The sequence below is a fragment of the Bombus huntii genome, chromosome 17 (assembly GCF_024542735.1).
Source record: "Bombus huntii isolate Logan2020A chromosome 17, iyBomHunt1.1, whole genome shotgun sequence".
Classification (NCBI taxonomy): Eukaryota; Metazoa; Arthropoda; class Insecta; order Hymenoptera; family Apidae; genus Bombus; species Bombus huntii.
Genome location: NC_066254.1, coordinates 5,140,130 through 5,162,914, shown reverse-complemented (window position 1 = coordinate 5,162,914; position 22,785 = coordinate 5,140,130). Strand labels below are relative to the sequence as shown.

General features: G+C 28.3%; 4 protein-coding genes across 12 annotated transcripts; 1 reads left to right on the top strand and 3 right to left on the bottom strand.

Moving 5' to 3' along the window:
- Positions 1–308: 308 nt before the first annotated feature.
- On the bottom strand, positions 309–3,814 carry LOC126874964 (ribonuclease Z, mitochondrial). Its single transcript, XM_050637510.1, has 7 exons — positions 3,447–3,814; positions 3,079–3,314; positions 2,257–2,968; positions 1,692–2,011; positions 1,195–1,593; positions 751–1,094; positions 309–665 (listed from the first exon to the last, which is right to left on the bottom strand). The coding sequence occupies exons 2-7, from the start codon at positions 3,223–3,225 to the stop codon at positions 317–319; spliced, it is 2,271 nt and encodes a 756-aa protein (XP_050493467.1). The 5' UTR covers positions 3,226–3,314; positions 3,447–3,814; the 3' UTR covers positions 309–316.
- A 310-nt stretch (positions 3,815–4,124) lies between these two features.
- Positions 4,125–8,016, bottom strand: LOC126874963 (SCY1-like protein 2). Its single transcript, XM_050637509.1, has 3 exons — positions 5,929–8,016; positions 5,456–5,837; positions 4,125–5,331 (listed from the first exon to the last, which is right to left on the bottom strand). Exons 1-3 carry the CDS (start codon positions 7,616–7,618, stop codon positions 4,866–4,868), a joined length of 2,538 nt encoding a protein of 845 aa, XP_050493466.1. The 5' UTR covers positions 7,619–8,016; the 3' UTR covers positions 4,125–4,865.
- A 332-nt stretch (positions 8,017–8,348) lies between these two features.
- LOC126875066 (uncharacterized) lies at positions 8,349–21,170 on the top strand. Of its 9 annotated transcripts, none has more exons than XM_050637709.1 (20): positions 8,349–8,397; positions 8,465–8,611; positions 10,071–10,353; positions 10,543–10,630; positions 10,793–11,009; positions 11,734–11,920; positions 12,062–12,283; positions 12,416–12,565; positions 12,754–13,102; positions 13,756–13,886; positions 14,045–14,299; positions 14,413–14,668; positions 14,781–15,005; positions 15,303–15,450; positions 15,557–15,727; positions 15,812–15,944; positions 16,034–16,308; positions 16,389–16,505; positions 16,712–16,837; positions 17,143–21,170. In XM_050637709.1, the coding sequence occupies exons 4-20, from the start codon at positions 10,570–10,572 to the stop codon at positions 17,621–17,623; spliced, it is 3,504 nt and encodes a 1,167-aa protein (XP_050493666.1). In that variant the 5' UTR covers positions 8,349–8,397; positions 8,465–8,611; positions 10,071–10,353; positions 10,543–10,569; the 3' UTR covers positions 17,624–21,170. The 9 variants fall into 9 exon arrangements, with proteins under 9 accessions (XP_050493666.1, XP_050493667.1, XP_050493665.1 ...); XM_050637710.1 differs by having other exon boundaries at positions 8,375–8,393; XM_050637708.1 differs by lacking the exon at positions 8,349–8,397 and having other exon boundaries at positions 8,431–8,611.
- LOC126875110 (uncharacterized) lies at positions 18,505–22,678 on the bottom strand. Its single transcript, XM_050637841.1, has 3 exons — positions 22,326–22,678; positions 21,989–22,114; positions 18,505–21,533 (listed from the first exon to the last, which is right to left on the bottom strand). Exons 1-3 carry the CDS (start codon positions 22,335–22,337, stop codon positions 21,351–21,353), a joined length of 321 nt encoding a protein of 106 aa, XP_050493798.1. The 5' UTR covers positions 22,338–22,678; the 3' UTR covers positions 18,505–21,350.
- Positions 22,679–22,785: the final 107 nt, after the last annotated feature.

Below are 22,785 nucleotides of genomic sequence, written 5' to 3'. Positions count from 1 at the left end.
TTTCAAACAATTCCAATAATATAATAATAAAATATTTTGCTTGATTGATTATTGATTTATTTAAGAAAAATTTATTTGATTTAACAAATCATGTTTTGCTTTTTGTACTCTTGTGCAATATATTTAATAATATGCTATACATTTATTTTAAATAGTAACTTGTACTTTTTAACCATGTATCAATTATATACTAATTTATTTTACAGCTTAAAATTAATTTTAAAACATCATATACATGTGTATATGCAACGTTGGTAATGAACATGTTTCGTTTAACATTTTCAGAAGAAGAAGAAGAATTTATAGTATTCAGTGTTTATTCATCCAATACTTTATTATATTCATTAAACATTACTTTTATACACGGATAGAAAAGAGGCAACAATGATAATTGCGGCAATCTAAACTCCATATTATCATAAGCAATTCCAACATTTACTTCTTTGTCTGGAATAAAAGGAATCTTTGAATAACGTTGACTAAAGTGCGTTAGTAAGATGAATTTTGCATTCATATATTTTCCAGCTTTTATCGCTTCAGAAGTCGTTGAATGCAATTTACTTTTTGCTAATTCTTCAAGACCGGTTTCTATGGTTGCTTCATGAATTAATAAATTACAATTTTGTCCTAATTTTACAAGATTTCGACAAAATATAGTATCACCGCTGAAATAAAGCATAGGATTCTGTTTATAAAATTGTTGATATATCATAGTAATTAATTTTATAACCAGCATTTTACTTATCCTACCTATAAACGATTTTTTTGTTATCTTGAAGAGTGATAGCAATACCATATGATTCCTTACAATGAGTAACATGAATTGTGTTTATTTCATTAATATTTAATTTATTATAAAGTGTAATTTCAAAATATTTTGGTAACTTATGAGAGTCTAAATACAAATCACCATTGTGCACTAAAATATATTGTTGTACAACAGATTCAAATTGGCCATTATAATAATTCAACCAAGGGGTCATACACTTTGGTGTTAACAAATACAACATTTCATCTGTGACCTCTTTCCTTCTTAAAAGCAAACCCATGAGTCCTAAATGGTGATCTGCATGTATGTGTGATATATAAACAGCCTAAAAAAGAAAGAAGATTAGTCTTATATTTTTTGTCAGAAAGCTGAATATTAGACAGATAAGTTTCATTAATTATCGTTTTAAAGTATAAATAATATACCTTAATAGTACGTAAAATGTTGAGACTTTCCGAAGCTCCAAAAAACCTAATAATTTGGCCAAGGGTACCTTCTCCACAATCCAATAAAATGCTACAATCCTTATTAATTCGTAAAAGAATACTGCTTGTATTTCTAACTTTATTTGGTACACTACAACCAGTACCTAACATCACAATTCGTGGATAATCCAAAATAGTACCTAAATTAAGTTCTGCTGATTTTTTGTTAATAATTGTTTTTAATTCTTTTAAAACATTTGTAAAGTCAGGAATTTGTGAAACTTCGTCAATATATGTCTTTGGCTCTTTGTAAATTTCAGCATTAAATAAACACCTTGGTACTGGACGTATTTGTAATGTCTGTGCTGTCCTTGCACGGTGGACATTATTACTTTGAGTCTGAAATAAAAAATTTTCCAAGTATTTAATCATATAAAATTCTTGATATATTATTTTTTTAAGCTAAATAAATAAATAACACCATTAATATAACTTACTTCTTTATCTTTTTCAAAACAATCCTTATTTAATAGGGGAAATATTTCAGGATGCAACATATTTAATAAATATTGATTTTTATAAACAGCTTCGCTGCCCATGCAAGTATTTTCATCGTTTAAAACTATATGTTCAGTATTTGGGGAAAATTTTTTTAACCAATCTTGATATTGTTGAGTAGTGAAAATGTTTTCAGGAGTAAAATGAAATATGCAAAATACTTCAGATTCTTCTTCCGTTGATTCTGTCTGTTGATATTTTAAGAAAGTAGGATGATTTAGAATGGGATCCAAATATTCTTCCGTCGGACATTCTACAACTAAAAATAATTTTTAAGAATATACTTAACATTTTTAGTAGTAGAAAAAATCATAATTTGACATATTAATTAGATGCAGTTATAATAGATACCTAAAACTATCTTTCCTTTCTAGAAAACACTTTTTAATTATTTATAAATATTACAAATTATTAAAAATTGAAGAAGTTAATAACTTAATATGTGTTAGATAATATTTAAACTGTGTATACACTAGAGATATGGTTATATATTCTCAAAAGTACCTATGAAGGTGGTTTTAGGGCTGTCTGGTTGTACTACATCTTTACTTCGAACAATAGTCCCATCTGGTTTAGTAACATCCATTCCATTCTTTAACGTATCTAAAAGTGGTCCAGGTGGTATACCAAAATCTATACATTTATTTATTAATAATTTTCCACGTCGTGGATGGACTTCACAAATATAACATATTAAATGTGGACCGCTTTTCATTTTCTTTTCTGTTTTAGTGTTTTGTTTGTTCGTTTCTTCATCTATAACTCTCTTATGATTTGCATTTATATGATATTCTTCATCTACCAAATCTGAAGAACTTTCTTTAGTATCTTTTAAAAATTTTGTTATATGTACATATGAAACTCTCATTATATTATCCTTATATGGTTTAGATTCATCGATTAAGGGATAAGTAATTTTTAAATTTGGTAAATGCACAAATGATTTAATTGCTTTTATATAGTCATCAAATCCTTCTGGGCAATGAATATTTATTTCTGTTACACCACTGGCTTGTGCTGTTAAAAGAGAACCTGGAATACCTCCAAGATTTTTCCAAGAAGAATATGTTACAAATATATTTCCTACTTTGGATAATTTACATTGATGTTCTTGACTTAAGCGTTGAACACCTTCTCCACAATTAAATATGTAATTACTATGATCAGTTAAAAGACATATACAAGATGGGGCCCCAGCTGCCCCACTACCAAGTACCTGTTTTAAGATATTAATTTTTAAGAAAATCATTATCAACATTATTACGTTTTAATATGTAACTAATTTATTTAACGTTCATTCATTTTATCCATAAGTGTTTTACATACCTTTAACTTTGCATTAAAATCCAGGCAGGGTTTTTTTATCTTCTTTCGCTGCGTTGTTGATAAATTCATCGTATAATGTTTATTGTTTGATAGCGAGTTTATATTTCTATTAATGCATTTGCAAAAACATGTTCTGATTTGTAACATTACAAAACAAAAGTCTATTTATTTATATTAACAAGTACAATTATCGATCATAAGTCTTGGAATGTGTATATTTTACACTGAACTATTAGCTACAGAAATGAAAAAAAAATTATTTAATTGTCAATATTAAATAATGCGGTAAACGATTCAATTAAAAAATACAAACTGTGCTAATTTTAATTCTAATAAACAGTTCTTTATTATTATATTTTATACTTAACCTCGTTATTTGCAAATTATAAAATCACATTGTACATAAACCCACAAAAATCTGTCAATAGTTGCGTCATTAGCTACTGTTAAGTTTCAGATATATTTTATTAAAATAAAACTAATTATGTATAATGAAAATACATAAAAAATTAAAATAATACTACGATTTGTTATTGAATGTGGTATACGAATACACGTGTATATTCACGTGTTAGGTACAGGAGCGCATTGATTAAGATGCTTCTGTACTTCTACCAATTAAAAAAGATTTTAGCAATTAATATTTTAAAACATTTCAATTAAAGAAGATAATTTATGTTACGTTAATCAACAATAAATGCCACATTACTCTTATCGCATTTGCGTAATAAATCATATATGTATTTACATATTATATTTCCGTTAAAGTACAATTATATGCATATTATATATTATATATGTATTATACCTATATATTTGTATTCTATATTTTATATGCTAATAAACTGTTTATAAAATTTCCCTCACTAATAACTAATAAGATAAGGAGATTATTCAGAACAATAATTATATAAATAAATAACTTTCTTAATTTTATTTTGGAGGCATTCATTGCAATCAATTCTATTAAAAGAAAATGAAAATTATACAAAATGTTATTCTCCATTATTCAAAGGAATAATTTGATCGGTTCCAAATGACGATAGTTTAGCTTCAATGCTGTGTTTATTTTATCGGTCTCATCTATAAGCACAAGGAACTCTAGGAATCAAAATTTGCTATATATGTGTATATACAATATATGTACTATATAGATTCATTAATATTAATTTTGCTGCTTTAAATATTATATTTAGAATATATAACAGACACACACACGCGCGCGCGCACGCACGCACGCACGCACCTGATATTAAGATGTAATAATTTTTAATTTATTTTGGATATTTACAGAACACATTAAGAATTATGTACATGTATTTTAAATTCAGTAATAGACATATGTTTGTATGTTTTTTTACTAACATATGTTTACATTTATCAAATATTATTATCTTCTTTCTAAAAATATGTATTACTTTCTTTGATCTTTTAAAATGTTAACAGAATTCTATATGGTGTCAAAATTTTGTTAATAATAAGATAAGTAATTTAAAACAGTGTTTTACATGAAAAGGAATATATTACATACTGTAAACAATTGTACATACATTCTTTATAACTTTCAGTATATGTACCTAATATGAATTGTATTAATAATATAAGAGTAATAATATGTTATCATAACAATGTCATATTATAATAATATAAACATTTCAATATTAAAAGATTAGATAAAAGTATACATACTTTTGTCTTAAAATTTCAGAAATTGGATAATAAAAGATTAATATCCTTATCCTGTGTAATAATAAACATTATGATACAGTATTACATCCGTAAAATCATTAACTAAGTAGATCCATTACATCATAAGATAGCAATTTTTCTACTTTTTGATTTGAATTGGAATTCAGATTTGAATTAAATTCTAACTGATTGATAGGAAAATTATTTGTATTAGGATTTAGATTTGAATTAAATTCTGACTTATTAGTTGTAATATTTCCTTGATTCATAGAATAATTAATACTGTTTCGCGGAATGACTGAATTAGGAACACAAGTATTTCCTTTCTGATTTAATTGTACATTCATTCCTTGTAAATTGAAGTGCTGATACTGATTTGAATTCGATGATTTCCACGAATAATCAGGTTTTGAACTTGACATTGAAAGATTTAGTTGATCTAAATTAGATCTCAATAAAGTATCAGTTAAATCTTTTACTGGAGGTTTTGTGGGTTGAACAATTGTAGGTGTTAATGGTGTTTGAGATTGTAATATTTGGTGCACTCCTTGTTGTTGAACTAATCTGTAAATAAAAATATTTCCAATTTTAAAAACTTACATTTCTTAAACCATACTTTAATTACAAAAAGAAATTCTTTTAACTTTTTATTAATAGAAAATAAATAACAATTTGTATTATTACCAACCGAAATTTATCTTCCATTGTCAATCCGTTTTCAATTTGCAGAGACTTTAAACTTGTGCTTGTATTTGGAGTAGGAACTATAGGAATTATATTTACATCATCGTTATTTGAATTAATATTTTTATACATAGTGGAGGTTTGTGAAAGTTCTTGATCTAATTGTTGGGTCTCACGACGCATGGCATCTAATTGTTTTAAAGCTTCTTTGTGCTCTGATGTTACACGATTTATCATTTCAGTCACGAGATTTGAGAGAATTTCATATTGTGGTAGACTGAAATTTTGTTCAACACAGAGTGGCAATAAAAATGGTAAGATCTTTGTTGCTAATATTTCTTTACTTGTTCCCAATTTACTGTGGCTTAATAACATTCTATAAATACCTGATAAGAAATGAATTAATTTATTTTATTTATATTAACTTTAGCTATGTAACTCTTATTATTAAATCAATATTTTAATGCAATATAGTACCTATGATGGCCATAAGAATTGCAGGTTCACCAGAGTGTGGAATTTCTTGGAGAAAAGGTAGCACTTGATCAAGGACAAGCCATCGATCGAAATGCGGTAACATTTTTGCAAGACATAATAAACAATTAACTTTAACACCAAGACTTTTTCTGCGGCTTTCCTTCCCATATAGACAAATCTTTTTCATTCTAGGTAAAATTGCATTTTTAATCACTGGTCCTTCGATCATTGTTATAATATTAGGCAAAGCTGATAAACATAACTCTTGTAACTGTTCCCATTCTGATTCTAAAGCACGTAATAACATTGGGACTATATCTGTTTTTATTATTTCTGTAGTACATAATCTTAATAACAAATCCGCATGTTGCATTAAAACAAGGCTAATTTGTGGTGGATCATCTAATGTTAAAACTGATTTAATGTTTGGTAAAATATATTCTCTAAATTCTTCTATAGAACTTGTTTCCATTGCATAGATTATACTAGGTAAAACAAATGGAATCATTGGAGGATTAAACAATTCCTTGTATAAAGCTGGAAGAACTCTATGTAATATAACTCTATGTGGTAATTGTTTTAAAAGTTGAGGTAATCCTTTGTAAAATTGCGATTTCTGTAAGTTATCCCATTGGAAAATTTTGTCTAAATAATTCAGGGTTTTGACACCTATATCTGTAAAGTAATCAATCTTTACAAACTGATGAGCATCTGGTCTTAATTCAGGATTATGATGTAACATCAATTTAACTGTATCTCTAAGGCTTTCCGAAGTTGGAAGATACCTATCTGTGATATTTGAACTTTTAAAATTTTCTAAAAACTGTTTGCATTTCAATAAATCGTTGTTAGATTCATGAAGAAGTAGATTCTTTGGAGAATGTAAAACATATATCACTACTCCCAAAGAAAATATATCACTAGCTGTACCAACGCTACTTGCCAAAATACATTCTGGTGCTTGATAATCCAAATTTGGTTGAGCTATAGATGGAGTTGATATGTCATATTCTATGTATGACCACTGAGGTTGTTTACCTTCAGCGCTTTGATTTAAAGCACAAAAATCAAACCCAAAAATTTTCCACGCTCCATGACTATTTACAACAATAGATTCTGGACATAGATTTCTGTGCAATAATTTAACATCTCCATGTAAAAATGTAAAACCTTCTCCAAGTTGTAAAAGTCCATATTTAATTTCAACATCATGTAGCTTATAATCCTTTAACGCCGTTGGTAATGGTTGTGGTAAATTATTATGGTTCCCTAAAACATTAGCTAGACTAGCTAATACAGGTTCAGTGGCAAATGCTAAGCTATCTCTTGATTCCTCCAAAGGATGTTGAACAGTTAAAATTTGTGGATGACGTAATTTAGTTAATTGCGCGATACCTCTTTTCAATGTTTCTAAAATTAATTCTTTATCGTTTCTGGGAAATTTATCCAAAATACGTTTTTCAAATACAAATATCGCTGCTTCTTGCTTTGTAGATTTTTTATAACCATTGTAAACCTTCCATAGCAACGATGGTCCCGCACTTGCTATATGAGCAGTTACTTCAAATTCTCTGGTCACTGGATTACCAGGAAGGACATTTGATAATTGTGATAAACCATAAGCAGTGTTTTGAACAGTATTGGATATTGTATTGCTAACAGTGTTTCGTAACTTCGTAAACACATCCATTTTATTTTATAATTCGTGTGTGTATGTGTTTTAAATATTCATTTAATAGCTTAATATATTTTATTAAAAAAATTTTAATAAACAATGAAATTACTTAAATTAGAAATTTTTTTATATCTTTTTATTTCTTTCGACATTTGACCTGCTTTCTGTTTCATAAATTTTGTCTTTTAACATTCCAATGTATTATGTATTGATATATGTTTTACGCTACACAAAACGTAATTTCTTGGAATATTCAATAGCGTCACACAATACATCTATTATAATAATTAACGTTGATTCTATTATATTAAATGTATTATAATAATTTTTGACATTTTAAGACATGAGTCTTGATCTTAGGTATCATGTCAGTTCGGCATAGTATTTTACTAGTTTTCATTTAATGGTTATGTACCAACCTAAACACGTAAATGTTAATATATTTAGTACTTCCCAAAAATTCCTTTAATATTTCCTATCATTTTAGATCAAATTTTCTCAGTATTTTTTTATTTTAATGTGTCATATAAAACGAATAAATAAAATTATCTGGTTAGTTCTTTAATTAAACATAATTGACAATATTTATGTGCTTTAAATTTAGGAACATAGAAAACATTATAAATCACTATTTTTTGTTAACAAGAAATAAGAAATATTTGCAAAAAGGGTATATATTTAATGAATATATATATATATATACACACGTATATATAATATGTATGTGTGAAGTATATTTGTTTTTAAAACACGTAATAGATAATAGTAGATAATAAACAAGTAACATAATGTACGTATGTAGTACATTTATAAATACATGAAATAATTAACATTTGTAATAAAATAAATTTCATATTGCAGAGAGCATATATAACATGAGACGACGATTTCTGGAAAATTAGTTGCTGATATGTTTCCTGGATCGTTAAAGATAAGTGACATGTCATTATATCATAAACAGACAATAAAGTAATAAGAGTTCAACGTACTGCAAGAGTGCGGTAAAAGGTAATAGTCAGTTTTACTTTAATAACATTGTCGATTATAGCAATTTTATTCAAAATAAAATAATTAGAATATCAAGATTTATAAATCTAAAACAATAACAGAATAAAAGAATAATAATATTAAAAATAGTCATGATGACATTTTGTCAATAGTTTAAAATTACATTAATCCTTGAAGAAACTGATTTTTAAACAAATATTAAATATTTTCATAGGATATAAGCAATACAATAAAGATTAAAAATTTTTATATGTTATGTATACCTATGCCATATAATAAAAATGCTCAAAATTGAGATTTATGCATTGACTATGTAATCACTCGATTAATCCTTAAACAATCCAGGATACTTCTACTTAAAATTTCATTGCTTGTAATTATATTTATTTAGGTATGAAATTAGTAAATATACATTGATTATGTGTATATATTTACTGAATTAACATATTTGTAAGATATATGTATACATACGTAGGTATGCATTATAATGAAAATAACTAAAAGTAAAAAATATGAAAACTATAATCTTAAAATATATATATATATATATATATATATATATATATATATATATATATATATATATATATAATGCAAATATAATATAAACAGCACTCTTTCGTTTAGCAGACTTTAGGTCAATATAATCCCTTCATTGATTAAAGTCGATATTCTGTCAGAGTACTTTCCCTAAAGGACGACCTTTGTAGTGGGGTGGGCCGACGAATAAGGGAGAGAGAACTGGCCGTCGACCCCGACAGTTTAGTTGCCTTATGAACCGCGTATGGATCGTTCGTATTTTACCCTTACATTTTCTCGATTAAAATTCCTTTTACATTTCTTTCATTCAGTCTGCTATAGATTTTTTCTGTTTATGATTAATACATTATTGCCTATGATTGTTTCATTGCATTAATGAGGACGTCGTGTGAGCATTTAAAAAGAAAAGGTGTTTATAGTGAAATATAAAAATGTTTTGTTGAAAAATATGTTAATAAATATATAGTTTGCTGTTTATTTCTGTTTACCATTTTTGGAAATGCTTATTTTTGCAGTTTATAAGATATTTTTTAAACATCGATTTTTTGTTTCAAAATAGTGCCAATCTCTTAATTATTTTACATTTACTATACATGCTATATTACTATATGCAGTTCATTTAAATAATATGATTTTCCTTAATTTTGGAATATGTGCATGCTTTCTATAACGATTTTGAACAAATATTTTGTTTGTACGTTATATTGTTTATATGTATAATAGAGTTTTGCTCGTCGCTTTTCACAATTTTTATTGAAACTGTGATATGCAATTTTTACTAAAAAATAGTGTAAAATGTTTGTGTAACTTTGAATGTTACAGTCCATTGTTTGAACTTCATCTTTTAATTTATTTATTAAAATGCTGCAACTGTATCGTGATAGTTGTTGAATCTTTAATCTTATCGTTATTGTTTTAGTTTGGAAACATAAATAAGACAGATTATGATGTTAATGCTTAACATTATGGTTAATGGTAATAAAGACGATGTACTGTCAAGCATTTTCCTAAATTGCGAAGGTGTAAAAATGTTGGAGAAGTGAATAGTGAAAGTTTGCGGTGTACATAAGACCTTCGATATCGATTCCTGCAAATTGCAGTGGTGCATCCTCCACCAACAGCACATTTATGACTCTCCTCCTCTCAATGCGAGAAAAATTATTCACGAGGAGAATGCTCGCATCCAGATAAACCAGAAAATTGTAAGTTTATAAATATTACAATGCTTTTAAAATTAATTGACTGTGACATTAGAAATTATATCTGGCTTTTTTTTATTATTATTTATTGAGAATATTTATAAAATTAAAAGTAAGTAGAAATGATGAAGTAAAAATAATTTTCCAATTTCTTAATTTAAATGTTATATTTACTTGTCTGCGGTTGTTTAGAAATTGAACACGGATGACGAATTGGATATGAATTTGAAATTTAAATGGCTCTTCCTTGGAATACTAGTTACCATCCTCCTTGAATTCGGTAAATTTATTTCATTACTTTTCACATTTAAATTGTTATGGAAAGGCATACATACACAAAAATGAAAATGTTATCTACCATTTAATTTTATACTTCATTAATGTGAATATATGTTAAATACAAATCATTAGATAATTAATAATAATAAAATAAAAAATTTAGATATTACTAGATCAATGATAAAGGAAGAAGATGAGTTTGTTGCATTGAAAATTGATTCTCCTTCTTCTCACGTCGCCCTTTCGGGAGACCTTACAATATCTGTTACAAAGTCGACTGAAACGTTAGAAAAAACAAAGTACAAATATGGATTCAAAGAAGAAGAAAATGCAGATTCGAAATCACTTGAAAATATTTCTAATCAATTTTTTCTACTGAGGTAAGCTAGTTTGCGTCTTATTGCCAGCTATTGAAATTGATTGTTAAAATGTAAAATATTCGAGAAGTTACTATAGAATTTTTTCATGAATACGTTCTACGACATTTTTTGAAATTTCATTAGCACTGTAATGAGACAGGGCTACCATTTTTATAATAGCAAAATTTGAAACCACCCAGAAAATACGTATACAGGATGTATCATGATATGTCGGACCTACTTCAGGAATGGACAAGAGGCATAAGAACAGTGAAAAGAGTTCATATGAACATGTGCCCCTTCATAGAAGATGCTCGAAATGGCTATCTTTGGTCTGTGCGTATGCTTGCACACGTCGTATCAAAGAATTTTGCAATCTTTAAAAAATTTCATATGAACTTCTCTCATTATTTTCGTGCCTTCTGTCTACTCCTAGAGTAGGTCCCACATGTCGTAATACACCCCGTATACAGATTAATTTCTGTACCACGTAACTTATTTTCAGAGAATGTTGAATTTCCGAACCCTCCGAACGTATATTTTCAGATCCGTTTCAAATTTTACCAAGATAATGACGATAGTCGTGTCTCGTTACAGTACTAATGAAAACCCAAAATGTTTTGTACAATGTATATATACATAACAGGTTTCTAGGAGTGATCGAATATTTTAATGTTCTAAACGATTACCCTTTGACTGTACGATCTACAAACTAACCGTTACATGCTGTTTATGTTGTTCATAGAGTACTGTACCTTTTTGAAGACATATCAGAATTAATAGGTGAAATTCAACTAGAACAGTTGCCTTCGGGAAATGAAACCATTTCAATCATCATTCCCTGCGGGTATTTTACTCGTGGCGGTGTTTACGCTCTACGAGTGGAATATAAGTATGAAAATTCAACAGTGCCTGTTGCCACTCTTCATCAGGTTGTTATTGTTTCTCATTTTTACTTATAGGATTTGCTCTATAATATCGTTAATATTTAATGTACTTTTTATTACATCTTCTATAATATGATCGTAGCATATTTGCATTGAAATGGTAATGATACATATTTATGCTTGTAGACAAGTAAAATATTAGATGTAAAGTGGCCACTACCAACAATCTTCTTAGAATCTCAGCAAATTACTACTTACCCAGATAAGCCTGTCAAAGCCACAATAAGATACAATGGAGTAAACTGCAGTCCATCTGACAATGTTCCTGTAACTGTTTACATCCTACAATTAATATATTGCGGATCTAGTGTAACTGCTTGTTATTTGCAGAATAATACTTATATTCAAGTAAATGAACAGTCTTTCTACAACTTTGTTTTTACCTATTTCTATTTTAAAGATTATTATTATCTCTAAAACAGTTACATTATTAATAAAACAGTTATTATGTTATTTGTAAATTTCGTGCTATATTTTCAGATATTATATTATGAAGAAATAAGAGATTTTTTACCAACAAAGACTATTTTTTTCCGATGTGAATTGCTCGGGTTACCTGGCAATTATGCTGTAAGATTAAAAGCTTCGAGTACCAATCCTACAGCACCAAATACTAGCGTGTACTTTAAGGTAATTAGCACAAAGGTGTATTTTATTCCAAGCCAATTATTTACATGATATAATAAAATCCTTCAAGCAATAATAGAAAATTTGTTTTTGTGACTTACATTAACAGTACATTAGTAAATAACATATTAGAAACAATAACGTATATAAATATTTTGCTATAAATTGCTTACTTTACGTTTGAATTACAGGTGAAATGGTCTGAAGAATTTAAACTTACGGTTCATGCAAGATCGATATATCCTTGTGAAGGATCAGGAGGTGTAGCCGTCCTTTTCGAATATCCTGCGTGTCGACTAGAAGGTGATCGTGTTCGTGTTTATGGTCGTTTGAAAGCTGATGTTACTTCCGTTGCTTCACCCTCCAGTCTTCATTATATCACCGAATCTAGATCAATACCTGGCAAGCATTCCTTGGCTTTCGATTGTGATCTTTTCACAGAAAAATTTGTCGAATATTGTTTCGTCTATGTTAGCCAGGCGGTCACAGGTGCTATGGGGGATGTTAATATGTCCTGCATACCCACCTTCCCTCTCCAAGGTACATTCAAACTTTTCGCAATTCATGTATGATATTAACATTATATCTATCTCTACGTACATATGCAGGATGTTTCATAACAAGTCCCCTAAACTCAATAAACTTATTTAGGTGTAAAACTAATGCATGCCCAACTCTGTTTATTGTAACCGAAAATATGCTTTTATAAGCGTTGGAAATACGCATTGTTATACCTGCTGCCGTTATCGGAACATTAAGCACGCGTTAAAATAATAAATAGTACGATTTTGTTTCTGCAATTCATTTTCTGTGAGCTTCCACCTCAGTCATTTACTTGCGGAATTCTCGGTCCAGGTCATTTCAAGGTCATAGTATGGCACATGGTTGAACGCGTTTTAATCTTATCATTTTAATAATAAAGGATAAAATATGTTATTTCATTTAAAAACGTTATTATTATTATTATTAAAATATCATATGATATTTCCTTGAGATGATATTCACTCCCATAGCTTAATTTTTTTTTTATCATGACAACTAAGATAGTAATTAAGATTGTCGAAGTTATGTAGAAAGTCCTGAAAACATACATTATAATGCATCTTAGTAATACATTTTATTATGTATAAATATTAGAAACATACAAGTTATTTCTTTAATACTTCATTTTTGCTCAATATTGCTCTATTTAGAAAGTGATGCTGCTGGTTGGGGACCTTGGAGTCCATGGAGCCCATGCAGTAGCTCGTGTTTTGGAGGAATTCGAAATCGATATCGCTTTTGTGACACTCCACCTCCGAAATATGGAGCAAGATTTTGCCAGGTAAATATTTATTTATTAATGCAAGATTCAATTAATGTTGTTAGTACAATTACATGGTTAATTCGAAATCCAAATAAATAATTATTATACACGTATGTTCAATTTCTTAGTAGGGATGACAAAATCACTAAAGTTAACATTTATTTATCAAATGATAGGGAAAGGCAATAGAAACTGAATTCTGTGGCAAAATATTTTGGGAAGTATCCTCTAAAAATGAAGCATGGCATAATCGAATTCAGAATTCGATATGCGATAGTGCAGTTTTGGCTGCAACAAAGCCGGAAGTTGTAGCTGACATTGGATTACAGTGTCGATGTGGATGTCGTATTGTATTAAAGCATCAACCTTACAGGAAAATCCTTGGAGCTAATACTCAAGCCTGTCCTGGCCGATCCTTCTGGCTTTTGCAAGTAATACTAAATAACTAATAAGAAAATAAATAATCAATAAATGCCAAATAAATAATAAATTATCACCGCAGATAATAACATCAATAGTCTACAGTCTGATTTAATTTGTCTAGGCGCAGGCGAATTTTATAATTGGATTACATTTAGATCAATTACAATTTCCTTGCCCAGGACAGTATTTTCGTGTTCGGGATGGGAATTCCTTAAATGCAGATCTCTTAATCGACGTTACATATGATAAAATGCAATTTACTGTGAAAACACTCATCAGCTCTGGGCAAAATTTATTACTGGAATTTTTTAGTGATGAACTTGTAGCATCAGGGGATGCTTGTATCGGTGGTTTTCTTGCTCATGCAGCTGTACTAGGTAAAAATAATTATTACAGAATCATGTTTTTCATAGTAATTTAAAACATTGCATACTTTATTTTAAAGTAGATTATTTAAAAATAGTTAATTGCAACGCCTCGTCTTTATAGATAAAAAGTATCTAAAAAGAAATAGAACCACCACCACTGTGCCTTTTGAAACAAATTTAACGAACGTTGAAGAAGAATGGATCTTTTGGAAACCAGCACATTTAGCAACTGCCTTGCTTTTGATACTCATATTTATAGTTTCTATTTTCTTGGCGTTACAATTTATTATAAAGTATAGAAAGTATCGTATTGCTGAGGATTTGGATAGTCTCAATGATGTTTCAGGTATCAATATTATGACATTTTTCATCAGTTATATATATTTTTTAATATCTAATTATTTGATAAAATTATTGAATGTTTCATTAATATTAATTTTATATTAATGTTTATTACTTTCTTTGTTGACCGTTTTCTTCTTTTTGATGATTACAATAGGAATTATATCTATTCTTTAGCACTATTCTAATCTAAGCACTAATCTAAGCACTATTCTTATCATATAAAATGAATAATTTTCATAACTACTAGAAACTGTTTCGTACCTATAATCTCAATCAAATTCATTTTTTTTGTAATCAGAACTAATGCCTGATCGATCAAAATTTCTATCTACAAGTACAATCATTTCCGAAGTTATCTCTATGATAGAAACAACCACTAAATCTGCTCCAAAGGAGACTTTAAGTAATACAGAAGATCACTACCATAGTATTGAAACCTTAACAGGGTAAGAATAATATTATTTTAAAATTCTAGAAAATCGTAAAAACTGTTCCACAATAAAAAAGATCAAATTTGAATACTATTATTATATACATATCTTCTCAATGTAGGTGCAAGGATGAATCTACATTGAGTTCTAGTACATTAAAATTAAATAGCACGTTGGAAAGTTCTTCTGACAAAACAATCACATCAATAAAGTCAAACTGTGATAAATTATTATCAGCTTCCAGTATTCTCGTGTATCATAAACCAGAAGTTAAATATGCTTATCCCGTAAAGTGAGTTTATTATGTATTTTAATTGATATAACAGAGATTTAAAAGATTGCAAGTTAATTACAATATTATTGATATATTATATAGGTTACAAACAATAGATTATGATGGTTCAGAAGAGAAAGAATTAAAAATGGAAAATGGTAACTTAAAAGATAATAAAAGTAATAGCATCTCAAAAATTTATCAAAATAATGATATTAGTTATTCAGAAGGAAAAGTAAATATTTCTTTATCTAAGAAATTATAAAATTTAAAGAAAAATTATATGTGTAATGTTCATTGTTTTGTATCTTTCTTAACACATAGGAATCTTCGCCTGAAAGTGTTATTTCAAGTCCATCAATTTTGGTAAGTGGGAAAGAAACAAAGGAAAGAAGAAATCGTGAAAAACTTCTACAAGGTCCAGGATCGGAATTTAGTCTAACAAATCCTGATTCAGAACTCGAACTGGATTATTATGATTACAATGTGGCAAATGCTAGTGCTGTTCCAGGATCTTACTTAGGAATGGATCCTGCTTTTTTAGTTTGGATTCCACCAATCGAGGATTTACATCTAGACACAGAAGATCTTCTCTTAGGGTAACTAGTAACCTTTTTTTTTTTTTAATTTAGCAGTAATATTATTAATTACATAATTATATGTTATTGTTTATCAACAGAAGCAAGAGAAATTCTATTTTGGCTCTTGAGACTGAAGGTGCTGCATTAACACCTTCCGAATATAGAAGAATGAAACTTTCTAGTTTTGAAGATTTTGGATTTGAATTGGAACAAGGGTAAATATTAAAAACATATACCTATTATTACTTTGCAAATGACTTACAGATATAATATTTTTATGGATTAATTTTATGCATTAAATTATAAAACTGTTTAACTAGTCTTATATTAATAATGAAAAATATTTCTAAAAAGAAAAGAGACTATTGCTAAAATTTGGATTATAGAAATTAATTAGGAGTGAAATCTCTGAAACTTTCAGAACAAGAACGTTTGAAAAATTACTTCCTGTCCAAAAACTTCTAGAAGATTCTAGTATTAAAGTAAGCATGGAATCTGTATCTGGTATCCTCGAACATAAACAATACTGTGTTATTTCAAACCGGAGGTAAGTCCGTAGTAGTACGTAATTTATGTAACTATGGATAGTATTAAAGGGATTATAGCACTCACAAAGAGAAGTAAAAAATGTCTAATAAACATATGTAAATCCTAAAATCAATCCTTTCAATGTAAAATTTTGCGATTTCGCGTTCGATCATTGCCTCAAGTTACCATTTATTTACTATGCTTGATTGAATTCGCAATAACATCATTTACCCCAATATATGTATGTATATTGATTAGACATTTTTTTTTTTAAATTATTTTTAAAATAGTTGTTTCTATATTAATGTCCTTTGCTCCTCATAGGGTTCGTCTAGGCAAAGATGAAGAATCAAGCGAAGAATCGAACTCTTCTAAAAGCCTTCTTGGAAGCCCTATAAATATGCTGAATAACGATGAAAATAATAAAGGAAAACTATGTTCTACGCCGAACAGAATTTTACAAAAAGATCTTTCAAAGATAAAGCAGAATTGTAATCAAAAAAAAATTCCTAACAATCAAGATGAGGATATAACAAATATGTCTTGTAAATATAAAGAGTTAATGGAATGCACTCAGTCAATTACAAACATAAAGGACACAGTAAATATTCCTATGACAGAATTATCAGGGAGCCCTTTAAAAAGCTTTTCTCAAGTACGAAAATTAAATAGCAGAGATATTGATGCTTCTTTAAATGTTCAAAATCCAGATTATGGTATAGAAACATTTTGCCTAAAGCAGGGGTCTTTTTATGATCAAAATATTAAATTTGTTGACGATGATGACGATGAATATATCGACTAGAAATTTTATAAAATTATTCTTATTCGTTTCTACTAGAATTTCTATAATTTTTTTAGTTTAACGTTTTCGTTTATATCATTCGCCAGCTTAACAGCACGCGAACATTTAGATTTCATTATTTAATGGTATTTTAAATACCTTAATATTATTTCTTTAAATATAATTATATTTCTTGTTATTACAAAGTAATGATTTTAGAAAATTGTTAAACTTGTAACAAAGTACATTAATGTCTCTCAAGATATAACCAGGAGTTGATTATCGAGACTTTTTTTTATCTGTAATAGAATTCGGATTTTGATGTAATAATAGATATAATAGTTATGACGATCTAAAAGAACAGACAATGGAAAGAAGAATAAAGCGAAAAACTATATTTAACTACTTTGACTCTGCTACCGAACGATTCATATCGATTTACAAAATTTACTGTAACTTCGTCAATTATAAGGATGCGGCTATTAAATTTAGAGCGAATATGTACAAAGGAATAGGCAATCTATTTATGAGCCTAAAGCAGTGCTTCTTAAACTTTCCGCATCCACGATCTCGAAAATTTTCACGACCCCATAATTCTGTTACACGATTTCATATGGGGTTGCGATCCATAGTCTAGGAAGTCCTGATATAAAGGGACGATTATAAAATGCTACGTAACAACATTTACTAGCTCGATCGTTGATTACTAATGGCTCACTGCCATGAGGTTGTAGAGATAATAAGGTCATATTATGCGAAACTCTTCGAGTTGCATTTTGAAATATATTACTATAATATTATTATCACGCTCATATGTTGAACTAAAAAGATTTGTTTTATAGATGAATAATTACATTTTTATTTTAAAATGAAATAATTTAGAAATAATAATTTAGAATAATAATTTAGAAATGTTTGTAAAGTTCAAATTTTTGTTCTTCTTCTTTCTTTATTTTGATTTTAAACTTATATGATTTATCGGGAATCAAAAAACGTAGGTCTATGAAACTCTATCAAAAAGAGGCATAAGAGATCTCATATTTCCAACAAAAATATCCAAAAATATCTAGTAAACATGGAATTGAATGCAATAAGGGAGACTAATTTCTAGTTTTTGGAACCAGATCTTCAATATTTTTAAAATCGTTAACTACTTTAACGTGATTATGTGCAATTGTATATAATAATTCTCATTATTTAATCATTGGTATAGTACAAATTATATGACGCAGTACAGCTACTCTAAGATTTACTATTTTGCTATGTAATTGTATAATATAAAATCTAAATCTATCTAAAAATATATATCATGCATAAGAATGATTAATGAAAAAAGATCATATGAGTTAATGTATATTCTTATATAACTGATGTATATGAACTTTTCTTCTTCAAATAACTTGTAACAGAAATCATGTGTAAAGCTGTAATATATTTTATAGGAGCTGATTTCTACATCACTTATATTACTTATTTCAAGCATTAATTTAGGTCTCATTTACTTTTCTAGAAAAGGATATATGTATTGTTAATTAATACAGGGTGTTTCGTGTATCTCGGTTACTTTAATATCCTAAGACGCTTGTGCATACCTTTTTTAATACGAAAAATTGTATGAGAAAAAAATTGACTACTTTGGAACAACGAATTCATGACTTGTCCCACAACGTCATCTGAAGCAGTCAATTTCATCTTGCCTGATTACAATTAAAATAATATTGTCACGTTGATTAATAATTCACTAGCAATATTTTTATTGTTCTCTTTGTATATAAATGATAAAGTAAATTATCTAATATAAAACACAAAAATAATATAAGAGAACACACGAAGAATCATGCAACGTGAAAAATAATGTAATTCGACGATGTATTAGAAAAATAAGATTGCCATATGTTACATGAAAATATATGTAGGTATTAGTTTTTATCATACATATACGATGAAAGGATATCGATATGTAAAAGATTATATATTTTTAGAAACGTACTATATACATATTTATAATATTTAAAATTAATATTTATATGACGTTAAATGAGTAATTATCATTTTTAACGTGTATATACATTCAGCTTATATCAATTTTTAATTTATTAAAATTATTATTAATTTAAATTACATTCTACGTAAATTAATTTCTATTTATTATTAATTTCTTGCAAAGCACTAGTCATCGGATGATTAATTTTTAGTTTTCTCATCTTCTATTTCGAGTCAATTAGTACGTTATGCTAGGCACTGGTGTAAAGTAAGTAAAGTTTTAATCAAGTAATAGCATATAAATTAATGTATATAATTAATAATGTAACCGAAACAAAGAATAAGATTTATCAGATAATGCATTCGACAAACATTTTGCATCAAATTTTACTGTACTTTATTATAATTTTTATTGTAAACATTCTATGCATACATTTGAAGAATACGTTTTATGTGTCACGATTAAATAGCAAAATTAAATAAATTAAAAGAATATTTGACTGAGTATTAGCAAATAAATCTTTTTATCTAAGTCTTTTGCCTTTCTTAATTACATTACTTAAAACTGTGTCTAACTTGATAATTATATTTGAAATTAGTTTATCCCATAGTATGGATACGTTGATAATATATTCACGGATAACAAAAATACATCTTTTAATATAATTAATTGAATTATAACATTTAGATACTTATGGGTGTATGATTTAAACATGTAACTAATATGCATACACATGTTGGTCTTAAAATACACATTCAATAAAATGTATGCAAAAGGTAATTTAAAATACATAATGATATTGCGCATCGAAATACGATATAGTATACAATATAAATATAATATTCAATATATTTAACATTACATTACTTATTATAATTACTGTAAACGCCTAATATAGAATTAACAAAATCAACCGGCAACAGTGTAAAGTGTTTCGTTGAGAATAGAAGATAAATATATGCACATTCGAGCTTCGCTTGGAAATCTGCGTCGTTGAATGCAATTGATCGTTGTGTTTGAAAGTTGTCGTTGCGTATAAAAGCTTTTAAGAGGCGAGTTAAATAATGAAATTTTTTAAGGAAAGCAAGTTAGAAAATATCACTTTTACATGATTTACCATTAACATGTTCAAATGTTTTCGAGTGTTTAAAGCAAATTCAACGTTAAATTAATTTTCTTCTTAGTATAATAGTTAGTTTTCCGTCGAACTGATAGAGGTTATGATAATGCCGACCTGATAGAATGGTTTCAATGTGATGAATCTTCTTCGATTGGCCATGATACTAATATTACGTGTATTTCGGGCAATGAAATGAAACATGAATATAATGACAATGATATTCCTCAACGTTTCCAAGTACATATTTGAAGCGTTAGAAATAGAGTTAAGATGGTAGCAGTCACAAATGGAATGTAACTTTACCGAATTAGATCTGCTAAAAAAGTTGTGTGATTTAACAGCTAAAAGAACTTCGGGCCCATAAATCTTTAATAGAATTATATTTAATATCATTGTTTGTATTGCTATTATTGATATTTATGTTCTTCCCTTCTCTCGTTTTTTTTTTTTTTTTTTTTTTTTTTTTTTTTTTTTTTTTTTTTTTAATACATACGTAAAAGTGAACATCAGGAGAGTAACTGTTCTATTATCCGTAAATTCTCTCATCCAAACAGCCTTATCCCTCGCGTAGTTGGGATCCTACTGTACTAGTTTTTGATTGATCTTTGGATAAGTGCGATCAAAGAAGAATTTACAAAAAGGACTCATTTATTAACTTCGAGCGTCAACGAAGTTTCTGGTTGAGTCCAAATGTAGCCTGTACGTGTTATACTGCAATGAGCGTCGTAATATCTGCCAGGAGCACGACAATAGGACCATCTTGGACAACGGCAGCGGAATTTGCTGTGAAATTCTTCTTTGCAGACCTCATTCCACCAACAAGTCCGCTAGAAACAGACATTCATTCATAACTCATGAATAATGTATAGACTGCGAATATCTATGGAAATTCACGTTGGAAATTCATTTTGTAAACACAATTGAAAGACTAGGAGAAAGATTAGAGCGAAGGTGGTACAATTTTTGATTTGCTGATTGTTAGAAATGATTCAAGGGTTTTGAGGATTACTATCGCTTCTGCACTGAAAATGCCTAGATATGTGATGTATGAAATCTGCAGAATGAAAACGAAGTAACCTCAAGCATACAAGAAGTATACGCGGAAATGTCCGGTTACGGATATACGAACATTATCACCTAGGAGTGTCCCACTTATTTGATATTTCATATATTTCGTTTGCATTAATTACGTGCCACCTCTGGATTTTTTCACTCTTAAATTTCCCATAAATGCATAAAAATCCGCAGTTTAATAATAAATGTTTGTTTACAGTTTCCTTACCTCTGCCAAATAACCTCTCACGCTTTGATCGCTATAATTTCTCTTTTTAATCAAATGTCTCGCGTTTGTCATACATACTTCTGCGCATAAGATTAATACTAGTAACAAGTACAACACTGATCCTTCCTACAAGAGAATCAATTTATAATAATATCTTTATGTTAATATTTTTGACGTTTTATTATCACAATTTTAAATTAAAAATATACATATAAAGAAATAAATGAGAAACGTGGAAGAATGGAATGACAAATATCGAAACGAGCAAATAGAGATGCAATAATATAACAAATTACACTTTCTCTCGATTAACTTTATCGTTTATTGTAGTCCTTACATTGTTGCGCATTTTTGCTAAAATCTTTCGTGCAACGTTTTATGCAATCACTTTTAAGATGTTGTATGAAAAATCTGGTAAAAATTGAACTACATATTTAATTTCTAATACTGTACGCTTCGCACGAGTACTTGAAATAACAGATTACGTACAGGACGTGGCGCAGGCGTACGCTTATTCTTCCGCTCCTGATTTCGTAAATCGATCGTTGCAGAAATTTCAATTTTTATATTTACTTAGATAAAGTGTCTCCTTAATTTTGTAAAGTATTGCTTGAATCAACATAATTATTAAAACAAATACACAATATTGCTCAAAATTCGTCATTCGACAGAATTTTCTTGTAACAAACATTACTTGGAATTTTCATACCACTTACCGTGATCACAGTCAAATAAATTATGTTTATTATCAGCAAAATATATTCGGATTCACTATTAGAGAAAAAGTAATCTTCTGA

Excerpts from the sequence above, each read along its gene's own strand:
- LOC126874964 (XM_050637510.1), bottom strand. The coding sequence starts at position 3,225 with ATGTTACAAATCAGAACATGTTTTTGCAAATGCATTAATAGAAATATA. Across the intron at positions 2,969-3,078 it reads ATTTTAATGCAAAGTTAAAG|GTACTTGGTAGTGGGGCAGC; the intron begins GTATGTAAAACA and ends ATCTTAAAACAG. Across the intron at positions 1,095-1,194 it reads ACATTTTACGTACTATTAAG|GCTGTTTATATATCACACAT; the intron begins GTATATTATTTA and ends TTTCTTTTTTAG.
- LOC126875110 (XM_050637841.1), bottom strand. Across the intron at positions 21,534-21,988 it reads TGAGAGGTTATTTGGCAGAG|CGGACTTGTTGGTGGAATGA; the intron begins GTAAGGAAACTG and ends GTCTGTTTCTAG.
- LOC126875066 (XM_050637709.1), top strand. The coding sequence starts at position 10,570 with ATGAATTTGAAATTTAAATGGCTCTTCCTTGGAATACTAGTTACCATC. Across the intron at positions 13,103-13,755 it reads ACCCACCTTCCCTCTCCAAG|AAAGTGATGCTGCTGGTTGG; the intron begins GTACATTCAAAC and ends TGCTCTATTTAG. Across the intron at positions 14,669-14,780 it reads TGCTCATGCAGCTGTACTAG|ATAAAAAGTATCTAAAAAGA; the intron begins GTAAAAATAATT and ends TCGTCTTTATAG.
- LOC126874963 (XM_050637509.1), bottom strand. The coding sequence starts at position 7,618 with ATGGATGTGTTTACGAAGTTACGAAACACTGTTAGCAATACAATATCC. Across the intron at positions 5,838-5,928 it reads AATTCTTATGGCCATCATAG|GTATTTATAGAATGTTATTA; the intron begins GTACTATATTGC and ends ATTTCTTATCAG. Across the intron at positions 5,332-5,455 it reads ACAATGGAAGATAAATTTCG|ATTAGTTCAACAACAAGGAG; the intron begins GTTGGTAATAAT and ends TTTTATTTACAG.